General features: G+C 42.4%; 2 protein-coding genes across 5 annotated transcripts in view; one reads left to right on the top strand and one right to left on the bottom strand.

Annotated features, from left to right (window-relative positions):
- PPIL6 (peptidylprolyl isomerase like 6) overlaps positions 1–10,598 on the bottom strand; it is a 58,522-nt gene extending 47,924 nt beyond the window's left edge. For all 4 annotated transcript variants that reach the window (XM_031964435.1, XM_031964431.1, XM_031964432.1 and 1 more), the window contains exon 1: positions 10,202–10,598. In XM_031964435.1, coding sequence (XP_031820295.1) covers positions 10,202–10,342 — 141 coding nt within the window. In that variant the 5' untranslated portion in view covers positions 10,343–10,598. The remainder of the gene's footprint in view (positions 1–10,201) is intronic.
- SMPD2 (sphingomyelin phosphodiesterase 2) lies at positions 10,341–16,215 on the top strand. The gene is made up of 12 exons (XM_031968601.1): positions 10,341–10,368; positions 10,597–10,758; positions 11,214–11,367; positions 12,734–12,830; positions 12,922–12,998; positions 13,323–13,416; positions 14,291–14,380; positions 14,668–14,750; positions 15,026–15,158; positions 15,258–15,362; positions 15,540–15,705; positions 15,800–16,215. The coding sequence occupies exons 1-12, from the start codon at positions 10,341–10,343 to the stop codon at positions 16,186–16,188; spliced, it is 1,578 nt and encodes a 525-aa protein (XP_031824461.1). The 3' UTR covers positions 16,189–16,215.
- The last annotated feature ends 9 nt before the right edge of the window (positions 16,216–16,224 follow it).

Below are 16,224 nucleotides of genomic sequence, written 5' to 3'. Positions count from 1 at the left end.
ACAGGATTAGTGAACTGGGTCTCTTGTGGGAGCTTGGAATGAATGAAGAGAGGATTTATTACATGGAGAAAAGAGAAAAAGTGAGATAAGTGGGATGGCATGTGTCCAAGCTGGTGAATCTTGGCTGTTTATTGCCTCTGGTCTGAAAAACTGAATGTTGGAGTCTTAGTCTAGCATACTCCCTATTTAATGAAAGAAACTAGTTGGAAAGAGGAGTAAGAGGCTGTTTGTCACATTTACTCTTGGACCATTTAACTGAATCATGCATTTTTTTCTCTTTCCTACCCCCCACCACAAGAAAAGCTAAACAAAGGAAAAACCTTTGCATAAATATGCATAAGTAAGTAAAAAAAAAAGATACCCATATTGGTCATGGCCAAAATTATGTAATTTATTTTGCAAATTCATTCACTTCTGTGTGGAGATCTGTAGCCTTGTTTATCACATCGCTAGAATTATGGTTGGTCATTTTGTTAAGTAAAAGTGTTAAGTCTTTTAAAGTTCTCTGTTTTTACAATATTGACATTTGGTATTAATTGTTGTTGACTCATTTTACTGGAGATCACAGGAATTGTTATCAGAATTTTACTGTCAGTCTCTAAACACAGAATAGCAGGAGCTGCACCAAGCCAGCCTAGAGACAAGTTTTAGAGATCAAGCAGCTGTTTGAGTAATCACTTTCACAGTGAGGAATACAGTTTGCAAACTATTGAAAACTGCAGGTTCTTCTGCGAAGAAGACCTCCCCCTGTTGCAGGAAAAGAAGAGATTTTATACATAAATCCAAAATGGGAAAGGAGGGAAAAGGTGCATTACAATACAATCATTTTCAAATTGGTGGTTTCCCAAGACAAGCCCAGGAATGCAGGATAATATGGTTGTTTTCCAGTCCTGTGGGAACAGTTCATACATGATTGTTTCAAATCACCGGTGTCAGTACTTGGAGGGGAAATAGGACCAGAATTCTAAGATGGGAACAGGTTCTACGATCTTTGATTCACATCACTTAACACACAGGAATGCACTGTCAAGAATTGATCATTTCAAGCTACATGGTAAGACTAACTTCCAAACCAGAAAAGGCAGCTCTGAGAAATCTGAATTATTAGTATATCCATTATATATATCATCTTGATAATTATGAGAATTATAATAATTTTTTCTTATTCCCTTCTTTCAATCAAAAGGCCAGAATGATCCTGAAGACAAACCAGGAACATTCATTTGAGACATGACCTTGACTTTATGTAAAAAATAACTGTTTTGAGGTGAATGCCAAGGTAGACGGCAAAACAAAGAAGAGAAACATCAAACGAGGGAGGGCAGACCAGAAAATGTTGCCAAAGTTTTCAGGCAACTATGAGAGTAGATCAAAGAAAAGGGGGAGAAATTCTTCAACATGTTCTGAACCCTATTCTCTAACCCCTGCTTATCTCTGGAGATCAGGAATGACTACAAGGTGGGGCTAGCTTTTATTGGCAACCTTCGGATTGAGATAGACAATTCCGTCAGTAAAAGAGGTTGGGCTCTGGCATCTCAATTCCTCCCTGAGGTAGCAAAGAGCAGGTAATGCAAAAAACTGCAAGACTTGATGTAGCCTCTCCCCAAATGGATTGACAAGCAGGGCTGAGAATAATTGATCACTGAATCAACAATAAGGCACATGTCTTATTTGGAGCTAGTTTTGGTTTATGGCGAAAGGTATTTATATGATTTCTGTCAATTTGCTGCCCATTTTTTCTTAGAAGTTTTCGTAAAATATTAATTCTCAACTTGTCAGCTGTGATTTGGGGGCTACTAGGATTTGTTTCTATACATTCTGTATATAATCTGATATAATTCTGTATATAAACAGATTACTTGCACTAAAGCATTTTGATGGTTACTTCTACTATACAATTTGAACTGTGGCACTGCTTAGGTCCCTTTCTTTCCCATTTTTTATTATTTCCTTTGAATCAAGCAATCAATTAACCAACATGTAATATGTTCCTCCTATGTTCCAGGTACTATGCTGAACACTGGGGATTAAAAAGGGAGGCAAAAGACAACCCTTTCCCTTAAACGGCTTACAATATCATGAGACCTTTTGTAATCCCTTACAAAATTCATTTTACTTTTTATTGCTATTTTAATAGAGAAACAGAATTTCTCTTTCTATCATTTCCTGCTGGGTTTTATTGGTAATATACAGAAATGATGCCTTATGTAGATTTATTTCTACAATTTTGTTGAAATGATGGTTTCAATTAATTTTTAGGTTGAATCTCTTGATTTTTCTAAATACAGTCATAGAATCCACAAAAAGTGATTTTTATTTCTTTTTTGCCTGTGCTTATTCCCTCAATTTCATTTTCTTGTCTTATTGCTATTGTTAAACTTTTTACCATTATATGATATATAGTAATGGTGACAATGGTCTTTTTTTTATGCCTATTCCTATTTATGCCTATTTTATGCCTGGAAAGGAATCTGGTTTATCCCCATTATATGTGCTAGCTCTTGGTTTTGGATATACATTATCATTAATGAAAGACCATTTATTTCTATGTTTTTTAGCTTTTTTTTTTTTTAAACAGAAATGGGTATTGAATTTGGTCAAAGCCTTTCTCTACATCCATTGATATAATCACATATTTGTGGTGGTTATTAACATGATGAAATGTTTATTGTTGCTTTTAGTCATATTTGACTCTTTGTGATGCTCTTTGGGGTTTTCTTGAAAAAGATACTAAAGTGGTTTGCCATTTCCTTCTCCATTTCATTTGCCAGAGTTTCCTTTCTTATCTGGCATGTAGAAAGAAGTAGGCTGAGGGGAGGATTATTTTGACTTGGAATTGATTGTTTATAGGGTTCACTTTTCTCCAACCCATGTGTATTTCCAGGGGGAGGGAGAAGGATCAGGCAGGTCGATCCCTTATGTTTTTTAAAAAATGTCTAGGATAGGAAGGAAGAAAACTGAGGCAAATAGTATGAAGTGACTTGCGGTCACAAAGCCAAGACCACATTTGAAGTCAGGTTTTACAGACTCCAGGTCTGGAACTCTTTACCACCTAGCTTCCCAATTATGTGTATAGTTTTCCTTTAATTGAACTAATCCTTTATTCTTCTTACAAATTCAACCTGGCCATAGGGTACAATCTTTTTAGTACATCTATGGATTCTGTGGCTAATATAATTTTTCTATCAATGTTCATTAAAGATATTAATCAAGATTTTTGTTTTGTTTTCATTTGCCCTAGTTTAGGTAAAAAGAATGTTTTATCTTAGAATTTGGGAGGATCTTTTTTTTTTTTAAATTACTTTTGCAGTTTTTGTAACAGTTGTTCTTTGAATAGTTGATAAAACATATGTAAAACCATCTGTTTTTTGGATTTTGTGCTATAAAAAATTCATTTGCCTTAGTTATTTTTTTTTGAGACAAAATTATTTAAATGTTCTCTTTCTTGTTCTATTAGTCTGGGTAGTTTGTATTTTTGTAAATATTCACCCATATTATTAAGTTCTTGGGATTTGGGAAACATAATTGTGCAATATAGTTTTAAATAATATCCTTGACTTCATTTTTATTAAGTTCAATTTTTCTATTTTTGATACTGGTTTTTCTTTTTTTAAATTAGCTAGAGGTTTATTTTATTTTTTAAAGCATCTCTTGATTTTCTTTCTTAATGAAATGATTACTTTTCGATTTTGTTAGATTACTAAAAGACTCTGATTTTAAGGATTTTCTATTTAGATCATGAGCTCTTTAAGAAAGGGGACTGTCTTTTGCTTTTTAATGTAGTCATAGCAATTAGCACAATGCCTGTCACATAGTAACTAGTTAATAAATGCTTAATGACTGGCTATGTGGAATTTAAAAAAAATTGTTGACTTTTTTTGTTGTTGCATGCCCTATGCATTGTTCTCTCTCTCTCTTTTAATGAAAAGTAGTTATGTTGTAAAAATGTTAGCGGTCTCATTATTGTCCTTTTGAATGAAATTATCTGTTTCTATTTGTTTTTTTTTTTTTTGATGCACCAATTCTTTGCGATTAAGTTGTTTAGTCTTCAGTTAATGTTTATTACTTTTTTCAAAGGCTCTTTATTGATTATAATTCTTACTGTACTTTGGCAAGCAACAGATTTAATATTTCTGCTTTTCTGCATTTGAGAGATTTGCATGTCCTAATATGTCATTTTTATTGTTGCAAAAATCCCATAAACAGCTAAGAAATAAGTAAATTTTTTTACTCCTATTTCAACAATGGAAGGAATTTATATTTAATTTCTTCTAAAATTCTATTTAGTTCCTTAAGTTTTTTGTTAGATTTGTCTAGCTGTTGAGATAATGTGGATTCTATTGTCTAATTTATTAAATTATCCTCTTCTATTTTATGGGTGAGCTCATCGATGTTTATGATTTAATTATGCATTTTCCTCCATCCTGTTATCTTAGATCTTCTTTCTTTGTTCCTCACCAATCTCTTTGCAAAGAGGGTCTTATGACATGAGTGCATTCAGCATTAATGCTCCATGTTTAATGTAACTTTCTCTGCTCCTCTTTTCTTTCCCTAATCTAGGCCCAATCACAAGTTCTTACATTTTCACAGCCTTCTGTGCCCTCTTCTTGGTGATCTCAACAGTTCTTCTGAGTTCAATTACCTCCATGCAGATGACTCACAAATTTGTACCTCCAGCTTTAATCTCTCTCCTGAACACCAAAAATTAAATCACCAAATGAATATTTCCATCTGGGTAACTCAATGTATCTAAAATGGTGGTATATTTTTCCTTAAATCACTTTTCCTCAAAACCTTCACTTGTTGAACACACTGCCATCTTCCCTAGTCAGGCAAGCTAATAACTTTATTCTTGATTTTCACCTCTCCCTCATATCTCCTATATAACAAACTGACAAATCTTGATTCTGTCTCCATACCATCTCATCCATTCTTCTCAACTATTCACATGACTGTTCTAGCTTGGGCTCTGAACTATTATAAGAACCTTTTAATTAGTCTTGCTGATTGTATTCTCTTCCTTTTCTAATTCATCACAAAACTGCCAAAATAATCTTACTAAGGCACACATTTGAGCATATGTATCACTAAACTGCTGCTCAAAGATCTTGGCTTTGTATTTAAGGCCTTCCACAATAAACTTTCCACCAACCTTTCCAGTTGTATTTCATATTACTACCCTTTGATATCCAAGATGTTCCATCAAAATTGTACTATAATAACTATTATCTATTCCTCAGATATAGAGTCCATCAAATACCATACCTCTGCATAAATCACTCCCCAATGATTGGAAGGTACTCCATCCTAAATTCTGCCTCAAAGCTCCATCTTCCTTCAAGGTTCCTTCCCACTCAGGAGGTTCTTCTGTGAAATCTTCTCTAATCCTCCTCCTCCCCAGTTAATAATGCCTTCTCCCTCCTCAAATTACTTTGTATTTGTTATTTTCCCTGGTAGAAGGTAAGTACGTTGAGGGCAGTGACTTTTAATCTTTGTCTTTTAGTTTTGTAATATTGCTAATATCTTGCACTTTTTAAAAAAAGTCAGAGATCCTAGAACTGTGGTTTCATTTCTATACAAAACATTTAATGAAGAAATTTCCTCTACTAATGCAGCATGACAACTATTCTTCAACTTTCAGGCAAAACAGAGGCCAGGGGCATTAAGTGGTTAAATGACTTGTCCAGGAACATGGTAGCACTATCTGATCATGACATTCTGCTCAAAAAATATTCAGCAACTCTGTATTAGCTACAACTGGCCTTCTCAGATATTACTTCCTTCTAATGTACTCTACATTATAGCCGAATCATACCTGAATATGCTCTATACTGTTCTACGTTCATGCTTTTTGTTTGTGCTTTGTTCAACCTTCTTCACTGGATAAATTATCTTTAAAAATTCTTTTCTGATGGCTTCCCCTCTGTGATACCTTCCTTGATTTACCCCAATCACATATCCATAAACTTGTCCTTCATAATAACCTCCCCTTTAGCTTCACATATCACTTTGTTTTGCTCCTCTGTAATGCACTTATAACAGTGATAAATAATACAGCTAATGTTTTATCCCACTCTGGTCTATAAATTCTCTCTTGTGAATTATCATCTTTTTCAGTCCCACAATGCTGCTTGAAATGATCAGTTTTTGACAATGATCTCCTATGTTAAATGAAGTGAATCAAAGATTGAAGAACCTGTTCCTATCACAGAACTCTAGTCCTATCCCCCACTAAGGAAGGACCTCTGGGATTTGAAACAATCACTTAGGAACTGTTTCCACAGAACTAGAGAACACCCATATTGTCCTGCACTTGTGGACTTGTTATGGGTGAACACTCGGGCCCTGAAAATGATTGACTTGTAACCTACCTTCTCCTCTCTTTTTCACGTATGATTTGTGCATAAAATGTTTGCTTTTACTAAAACAGGCAAGGTCTCCTGCCCAGAAGGGTGTCCAGTTTGCAAACTATATTCCTCACTCTGAAAGTGATTAATTAAACCACCACTTTATCTCTCTAGGCCTGCTTTATGCAGTTCTAGCTACTGAGAATTGAGAGACCTCTACAGTAAAACTCTGTTAACCTGTAGTGGTCATGTTAAAAAAAAAAAAAAATGCTGGTTTCATTCTATATGTGGAGTCCCTCACCTATCAGTAGGTGGGTCCAAGGCTTTGTAATTGGTCTCACTGTACTTACTAATCAGGTCTGAAGTCTTTCAAAGTAATTTGTTTTTTCCATGTTATTATATATATTGCTCTCTTGCCTCTCTGCTCCTGCACTCTTATCACTTGATAAAAATTCCCCAAGTTTCTCTGAAACTGTCCCTTTGCACATTTCTTACACCATAATATCATCCTGTTACATTCATATGTTACATTCATACTTTTCCAACTTTTGGGGAGACATAGTTGCCAAGGGCTTTCCAGAACACCTGACCATTTCACAGCTTCACCAGGATTAAAGATCCTGTATTCCTGAAGTCCCTCCAATATTTGTCATTCTCTTTCTTGCCATCTTTGCCAATGTGATGATTGTGAGGTAGAAGACCAGGATTGCTTTAATATGTAGTTCTCTAATTGAATGTGAATCACTTTGGGCCTCATGTCAACTCCATGTCAACTGCACTGAGGTTTCTCATTCCTCAGGTTGCTAATAATTTCTCTTTAGCATTACCTTCAATCTATGAGTATTCATATTTATTTCCACCTTGTCTCCCTCCCCCCATATTGTGCTCTCTTTGAAAAAAAGAACTGTTTTGTCTTTGCATCTATATATCTATACAATGTATAAACAAATATCTATATATTTGTAGCTCACCAGAGTTTTTTAAGTAGAAAGTGCTTGATAGATGCTTGTTGCTGTATTCATCTCTCCTACCCAGCATAGTGCTCTGCACAAAGGGTCTTAATATTCAAATTGAATGTTTAATACATACAAATTGATAGTTTATTGCTTCTTTTGATGTTTCATTACTTATTTTCACAAACATCTGAAAGAAAACTTTGCCAGAATGCAACCACCTTTCATGTCTACTTCTTGATTTGGTCTGTTTCCACTCCCCTCGAGGAATTTTAAACAGGTAAGAAGTAGAAGGAGCCTGAGACTATGTAATATAAAATACATAATATTCAGCAGATATAGCCAAAGCACTCAAGGTCAATACCAGCTGAATTCCCAACTGTGGGGTTCCCACAGTAAACCTTTGAGGTGCCATAGGCTAATTACAATCTTTTACTTCTACAGATGCAGGATCATCAGGGTTTAAAGATCTGACTGAATCTCTGGGCTGCTTTGTATTTTGCCAGACTGTCAACCACCTTTCCAATAACAAATCCTAAGTGTGCTACAATCTAGTCAAATTTAGGGCAGTGCTATCTTTACTTACATTTTGCCTTTGGAATCTTGGATCCAAGAGAGTTCTATTTAATTGTCTTTCACTTTATTTTCTTCTGTCCTCATAAATTTATATGTGCTTTTTTCCAAAAAAAAAAAAAAAATAGCTTATTTTTAACATTTTTTTGTTTTGGTAAAAGTGTTCGCTAAAATGTTAATGATTGAAATAAGACTTCTTTGTATAAAATTCTTCCTCAACATCAGTTTTTAGAAATTATTTTGGAGGCATAAAGCTAGGTATCTTTATATAAATATTTTATCTTAAATATTTTTTTTTTTTGAAAATGGGCCCCAACCTCCATCTTCTTTGATCCTTAATACCCTTATTTCAACTCCTTTTAACTAGAGGAGAGAGAACTGGACTGCCAAAAGTGGTAGAAGTGGTAGGGGGAGGTGGGTACTCCCAGTTCTGCTTCATCTTTAAAATGAATAATTATTTAGAGCTGGAAAGGATCTTGAGATCACTACAGCTAGTCACATAAATGACTTGCCCAAATAATGTAGCAATGTAGCAATAATAGGGGCAGAATTAGAACTTGGATTTTCTGAATCCAAATCAGAATCTCTAGAATATCACACAGCTCAACGGGTACTATTTGATCCCAGTTTCCTGAACAAAACCCTTCATCTCTCTGCTCCTGGCATTCTCTCTTGCTGCTCCCCATTTCTGGAACACTTTCTTCAACTTTTTGAGTACTAATCTCCCTAACTTCCATTAGATGCCAAATAAAATCCCAACTTCCACAGGAAGCCATAATTCCAGTGCTTTCCCCGTGCTAATTATCTCCCATTTATCTTGTCTATAATGTGCTTTATATATATATTTGTGTAACTCATTTAAGGCAGGGATTATTTTTTGCCTCTTTTTGTAACCCCAATCGATCAGCACAGAGCCTGGCACATAGAAAGTAATTAACAATTGACTAATTGCCTCTTAGGTACTCTAATTTCTAAGAGCAGGGGCATGATTATGAAACTCGATGTATTAACATTTTTACACCTCAAAAGCTACAAATCAGCGCATGATTTATTATTGTTGATTGTCTGGACTAACAAAATGATGGCAAAAATAATTCGGGTTAAACTTTTAAGTATGTGGTCATCCTGCCATCTGGGGGAGGGGGTGGGGGGGTAAGAGGTGAAAAATTGGAACAAGAGGTTTGGCGATTGTTAATGCTGTAAAGTTACCCATGCATATAACCTGTAAATAAAAGGCTATTAAATAAAAAAAATAAACTTTTAAGTATGCTGTGCAGATGACATTTTTGGCGGGAGAGGGGATCTGGTTGTTAAACATTTACGCGAACACTCCTCAGCTACTTAAATATGATTCTTAACAAGACAGGAGCTAGCTAGCTGCTTCCAAAACTGATCAAAGCAGCGTCTTGGCACAGCGGCTACTCCCTGTTCTTTATGAAGAACACTCTGAACCCACGGAGCAAGGTAAGGAGTGAGCCAGAAAATCAAACCCCTAAGGGCAGGAAATCTGCTTTTTGAATTCTGAATCCCAGCCGTTACGCTTTTGCCCAAGTCCTTCTCCAGGAGGGAGTGAAGAAAAATTATTTGGAAGTTGGCATTTGCTATTCGGGTCCAGGGAGATGTTCATAAAAGCGTTAAGAGCCGGAGGGGACTTGAGTTAATTATTTTATTAAGCATCTGCCGAGTACCAGGAGAGGAGCTAAGCACAGGGACCATTAAAACGACAAAACCAGTCCCACACACTATAACAGAAGGCGGTTCGGTGGCGTAAAATTCTTCTTGATCCCATGGACCCTTTTTCCCCCCCGGGTGTCTTCACGGCAAATATTTCCCAACTTCATAGTTTTTAATATTATTTATTAATTAATCATTATTAATTATTAAATTAATTATTTAGCGTTATTAAAATGACATTTAATAAATGACTCTCGGGTCACTGTGAAGATCACATGAGATATTTATGAAGCGCTTGGGCCGTATAAGCGCTACTGCGTTATTAGGGGCTTTGTTGCTCTTATTGATCATTTCGGAGGAGAAAGTTTGCCTCGGTGGTTGCTAAGAACGCTTTTGACCTCAAGCACGGATCTTGACCCTAAAAGAAAATTCAGGACCCAGCACCCGAGCCGCTATTACTCCGCTCCGGGGGGGGGGGGGGGGGGGGGGGGGGGGCGGTTTCCGGCGGGCCCGGACTGGTTTGCCCCCGGGGTCTCTCCTAGCTCCGGGCTCGGAGTGCGGGGCCAGAAGCGGGCGCGGACCACGGCGCCCTGCCCTGCCTCCCTCCTCAGCCCCCCCCCCCCGCACGTGCCACCAGAACCTGCAATCTTTTACCTCTGCCGTGCACTTCGCTATCTGAAACGGGACCTCCTTGAACAGCCCCACCACCTTCAGCTGGAGGACCACCTCGGGTGGCTTCTTCAGACCCGGGCAGGAGAAAGGTGCCCAGGGCTGGCTGGGGGGCCGGTTCTCCATGACCCCCACCCGCCTGCCTCCGGAGGGTCCCGGATCCCGCCCAGCCCCGCGCTAGCCGCTCGCTCTCTGGGCGGAGAGCGCCAACAGAGGGCCGTCCCCATGGTAACGGCGGCACCGGGAGTGGTTCCCCTCCCCCTCGGAAGGAGGGGCAGCCCCGGGGGGGGGAGGCAGAGGGGGAGCTCGGTTCAGACGCTTCCATCCCACCGTGCCGAGGTCCGAGGCGCCCCGCCCACCCACCCTCACATGACACTTAGGAAGGTCCCCAAGGGGCGTTTATTCACACCGCCGACTTCCTAGTTTGCTGGGCCGGTCTCCCTTCCGGCCTGACCACCGATCAGTTTCCTCACCCAGCAGCGACCCGCGCTTCTTCCCTCTGAGAGTGTGGGGAAGAAAGGATTCGATAGGCGGTTGCCTAGGTAACGAGGGGAGGCGAGGGGGCGGGGCCGAGGGGGCGACGAATTCGGGGAGCGCGAGCGCGGGGTGGGGGCGGGGGAGCCCGGGGCGCGCGCTCGCGGTTCCTCCCTCTCGGGGGCTGGGCTGGGGGCGCTTCCTGCGCGCGCGCCGACGTCTTCTCCACGCCCCCCCCCCTCCCGGTCTGCGGCATCTCGGCGCAGTCCCGACCGGGCAAAGGCTGCGGTGCAGACGCGCAGGCGGCTCGGAGGGAGTGGGCGGAAAGGGGTTCGCCCGGGCCCCCCGTCCCATCCGGACCCGCAGACGCGGTGCCTCCCTTGGAACTTGCCTGAGGTCACTCCCGAGGGGAGACCGGGCTGGGGGGGCATTTCGGCCGCTCAGAGGGGGCGGGCGGGGTCTTGCTGGAGCAGTGGGGGGGGGGGCACCTGTTCACGGCTCCCGCCTTCTCCCTCCTCCGCAGGCTTGCCGGGGCCCTCGCACGAAGCCTCCGTCCTAGGGAAGGGCCGGGAAGATCGGGCAGTGAAGGTCCTGGGCTCTGGGCGCCCCGTCCGGCCAACCATGGATTCCCACTCCGGCTCCTCCGTGCGCTTGAAGGTCTTCAACCTCAACTGCTGGTGAGGGAGGGGGTTCTGTCTGTCTCTGTGATGGGGAGTGGGGGGGGGCCTGGCAGGTGCAAAGGCGGCGGCGGGGGCGCCCCGGGGAAAAGCCCGGGGCCAGATGCAAATCTTTCATCCCTTCGAGGTACTGAAGTCTGCGGGGAAAGGGGCGGGGGTGGGAGGCTCTGGCTCTTGTGGGTGCAGAAACCTGAAGGGATAGAGCAAGACCCGGTAGATCCTTTGTCTCCGAGGGAAGCCTGGATGAGGACGGTGGGGGGGAGGGGGAGGGTGGAAGCGGAGGATTTGAGGGATGTAAATCCTTTGTCTGCTTGGTGCGAACGCGGGGCTGGGAGGAGGGGAGGAGGGAGCACCTGCCGTGAAAATCCTTTGTCTCTCCGGTGCAGAGCCCTGGTGGGGTGGGGTACGTGGGAAAACCTGTTTGTCTCTGCTTGGTGCAAAATTCTGCGCGGGGAGGGCGAGTTAGGAGGGCACGGAGGTATACTTCTGGATCAGGTTGGGGGAGTTGGACGGGCGGGAGGGCAGGGGAAAATCCAACATGTATGTACATTGTGTCTTCCTGGTTGGATGGGGGATGGTGATGAGATAAGGGCGGAATGCAAAAGCCTGGCTGGAAGAAGGGGATTAAACTGGTCTTAGATCTAACTGATGATAGCCTTTGTCTCTGCAAAATCCTGCATGGGTCGGGGGACACAGGGGTGGGGAGGAGGCCGGGCGAGGTTGTTCCAGGATGACGTCCAGTTTCCATCCCCCACCCTCATCCCCACCTCCCTTACCAGGGAAAGGACCTCGAACTGGGCTACTTAGTTTTAGTCTAATAACAGCAGCTAGTACATAGTAGCGATTTGCAAAGGTTTGCAAAGACCCTTATTCTTGATCTTCTTTCATCTTTATGCCTTGGACCTCTTTGACAGCCCCTGAAATCTAGGGACCCTTTCTGGGAATCGTTAAGCATTAGAAGGACCAAGCACATCAATAAATTTAACAAATTATAATTTTACTTTGAAATAAAAACATTTTTACTCTACTGTCTCTTTTACCGTGTAGATTAAAAAATTGTACCAGAGTAATTGATACAGGTTGGATTTTTGGAGATAGTCTTAAATGCTGGTCCTTGTGTAGTGTTAAATAGTTGCTGGAAATAGCTAAATTTCATTTAATTTAGTGAAAATAAAGATGGGATTTTTTTTCTCCCCCTCCCATCCAAGTTTAGAGACCCTCTGAAATCTATCCATAGACTCTTAGTCTGAGATCTAACCTTATTACCTTAGTCTCAGTTTGTGTAATTTTGGGGGACTATAAGCCAATGCACAGGAGAAAAAGACTAAAAGCCTCCCATTCACAATCGTGCTCTTATGTTTCCCAGGGCTATTCCCTACATGAGCAAGCAACGACAGGTCAGGATACAGTACCTGGGGGATTTTCTGAACCAGAAAAACTTTGACCTTGCCCTATTGCAGGAGGTATGTGTGTGAGGTGGTGGAAGGAAGGGGGTCAGGGAACTAGAGGGAAAAGTCCATCTGTAAAGTTGCAGCCTTCATCTTGTATCCTTAGGTGTGGAGTGAACGGGATTTTGAATCCCTGAGACAGAAACTCCTGCCCAACTACACTTGGGCCCACTATTTCCGAAGGTAAGAGGGATCTTGGGACATGGCTAGTTCATGATCTCCTTCTTGCCCCCTTTTCTCCCACCCTTACAACTTGGTGTGGGAGGAAATGGAGAGAAAGGAACCCAGGAAGTATGTTCTCCGAGCTGGCTCATCCTTGGCTGCCTTATCAGGTCTTATCACCACCTCTGTCCTCCCTCCACCTTCAAAACAGATCTTAGCCTTGAGCTTAGAGGGGGAGGGGTTGAGCTCGGGTTGTGGTGGTTATATTGTAGCACTAGGGGGAGAAAGGGATGAGAAAGGGCTAGGAGCTCTTTTGCTGGTCACTGAACTGAATCTGCCTTTCAGTGGATTCATCGGTAGCGGCCTCTGTGTCTTCTCCAAACATCCAATCCAGGAAATCTTCCAGCATACCTTCAGCCTCAATGGCTATCCCTACAAGGTAAGCCTCTGTTCTGTATGCTACATCTCTGTATTTTCCTCCTACTCCTCGGACCTTTAAGTGCTTGAAAGGCAGCGAAGATAATTTTTGTGAGCCTGAAAAGGGCCTTTATAAAGCTTCTATCCCATAGTTTGTTTCCCCTTGCAGGGGATAATGGATTATAAAGAATAGACTATCTTAACTTGGTGGGAGGAAGGGAAGGTGAATCTATGTCCTTGATTTAATCGTGATTTTTAATTATGGCAACTGTTCTTAGATTTTTGGGTTATCTAGATTGTCCTTTGGTAGGAGGGAATAAAAGTTGATTATCTAACTATTTGATTACATCTGCTCGTGGAGAGAGTATCACAAGTCCCATTATGAAACTTCTGGTTGGCTAAGAATAAAGTTGGAAGTGGAAGAATGGCCCCATATCCTTGACCCAGAGAGCACAAGTGAATTAGTCATTTGAAAGTGCCATTAGGAAGAAGTAGTTATAGGCAGTTTCAGTAGAAGGAAAGGGGAATTTACTCAGAGCTCCAGGGCTTTTCACAAGAAAATTTAATAGGGAGCAAAAATAGGCTGTTATAATGAAAGAGTGCTGATTAGAAACTCAATTACAAAACCTGGGTTCTGATGTGGGCTCTTTCTCTTACTGTCTGTGATTCTCTTTTTTACCCAGAGTTTTCTACTTTATAAAAAGAGATTAAATTATCTCCATAGTGAGAATCCTGAAATCATAGGGACAAGTCTTAGGAAATTCATACATGGATTCAGGTTGGGGTTCTCATTTTAATAAGCCCTCAATTTGTGATTTTGGGGAAAATGGGAGTGGTTCCGAGATGGTTTTGGGTAAGAAGGGACACTGCATTTCAAATCACCCTCTTCCTTCCAGATACACCATGGAGACTGGTTCTGTGGGAAAGCTGTTGGCATGCTGGTGCTGGAGATCTGTGGGATATTGGTCAATGTCTATGTGACTCATGTGAGTAACAACCCTGGGGCAGGGCAAGACAAGGCAGAGCCAACAGTGAAATGAAATGACTGATTCCCAGATGTTGTTCCCAGATGCATGTAGTAGGTTCAGTGATAGAACCTCCGGGGAGGAAAGGATCCCACAGCTTTCTTAGAAAACCTGTGAGGAGGATATATTCCTGTAATTCCTATCCTCCCAAGAGGGCATAGAATAGCTAGACATGGTCCATCTCTTTCTCTCTCTCTCTTTTTTTCTCTCTTTCTCTCTCTCTCTCTCTCTTTCTCTCTGGCCCTCAGCTCCACGCTGAGTACAATCGAGAACATGACTACTACCTTGCCCATCGTGTGGCCCAGGCCTGGGAACTGGCTCAGTTCATCCAGTGTGTGAGCTGTGGTACTTGGACTGAGCAGGATAGGGGAAACAAGGGTGGAGCATAGAGGGGTTTGGGCTAATGGGCTTGCTTGCACTCAAGTTGGGGGGATGGAGAGCCCCAGGGAGTGTTAATTATTGGATCCTAGTAAGCTCCCGCCTGCGGGCTGCAAGGTTATCAGAGTGTAGAGCTGGAGAGGGCTGAAGCATGTCTGGGGGCTTTGAGCTGTAGGGGAGAGAAGTGGAGAGAAGTTCCTGTCTCTCACCATGCTCGGGTTCTCCTAGCCATACTTCCAGAAAGGCCGATGTGATTCTGTTGTGTGGGGACCTCAACTCGCACCCGGGAGATATAGGTTACCGTCTCATAAGGGAGTGGATTGGCCTGGAGGATTCCTACCTTGAGACCCAAGACTTCCAGGTAAGTTTGTCATTTTTCTTCTCACCCACTGCTCACTGCTCCCCATAGAGAGCCAGCGGCACCCTGGGGTACATGAGCATTGAACATGGTTTTCTCTAGGGCTGTGAGGAGGGTAGCACCATGGTGCCTAACAACTGCTTCGTTAACCCTCATGAGATGGAGCATTTTCCCAGAGGAATCCGCATTGACTACATCCTCTTCAAGGTCAGGCCCTCCCTTCTGTTTCAACATTCTCCAAGGCCTCTTGGTGCCCAGCTTTCTCCCAGATTACCCATTTATCCTCTTTTTTGTGTTACTTTGGGTCCGAAGGGGCCTGTCTTGCAAGGAAATGGATTTGTTGGGGGATTCTGAGTGATGTGTCTCTGGCTTTTGATTATCTAGGCTGTTTCTGGGTTCCGTATCACTTGTGATACCTTCGCAACTACCACAGGCAGTGGTCCTGATGACACTAGTGGCCGCAGCATCCCCCTCTCTGATCACGAGGCACTAATGGCCACACTCTCTATAAGGCCTGCTTCCTTTGAGCAGAGTCACAACGCGGCGCGTGGTGAGTCCCCCCTCCCCCAAATAGGCCCCCCCGGGACCACAGAGGGGCCTCTTGTCTCTCCCTCCTTGTACCTAACTCTTTTCCCTTATTTCAGATGCAGAAACACAGGCATCTTTGATGGGCGTACTGCACGAGGCATGGACGGAGATGGGGCTGGGTCTGGCCGCAGCCCGCCAGTGGGTTTACTCTACTGGTCACCTGTTCAGCCTGGGACTGCTGCTGCTGTTTCTGGGAGTGGGATCTATGTTGTTTGAAGACATCCCCTGGGTGGCTGAGGCCTTTTTCATGATCCTTGGAGCAATAGTGCTTCTTGGGTCAGGTGGGCTGTACCTTACATCTCTCCATGAGAGTAAGGCTTTGTATGAGGCTCAGGCTGAGATAGAGCTGGCCATGGAAATGGCTAAAGAGATTCAGCCTGAAGCTGTGGAAGTCAGCTCCACCTCTTCCCTTCTACGGACCTCCATACAGTCAGAATCAAAATAAAACTTTAATAAAGAGTTATTATCTGCACTTCTGACT

The sequence above is a fragment of the Sarcophilus harrisii genome, chromosome 4 (assembly GCF_902635505.1).
Source record: "Sarcophilus harrisii chromosome 4, mSarHar1.11, whole genome shotgun sequence".
NCBI classification, from domain to species: domain Eukaryota; kingdom Metazoa; phylum Chordata; class Mammalia; order Dasyuromorphia; family Dasyuridae; genus Sarcophilus; species Sarcophilus harrisii.
This window is presented reverse-complemented; position numbering and strand designations above follow the sequence as displayed.

Coding starts and splice junctions, on each gene's coding strand:
- SMPD2 (XM_031968601.1), top strand. CDS start 10,341: ATGACCCCCACCCGCCTGCCTCCGGAGG. Junction 14,381..14,667: donor TCAATGTCTATGTGACTCAT/GTGAGTAACAAC, acceptor TCTGGCCCTCAG/CTCCACGCTGAGTACAATCG. Junction 15,706..15,799: donor GAGTCACAACGCGGCGCGTG/GTGAGTCCCCCC, acceptor CCCTTATTTCAG/ATGCAGAAACACAGGCATCT.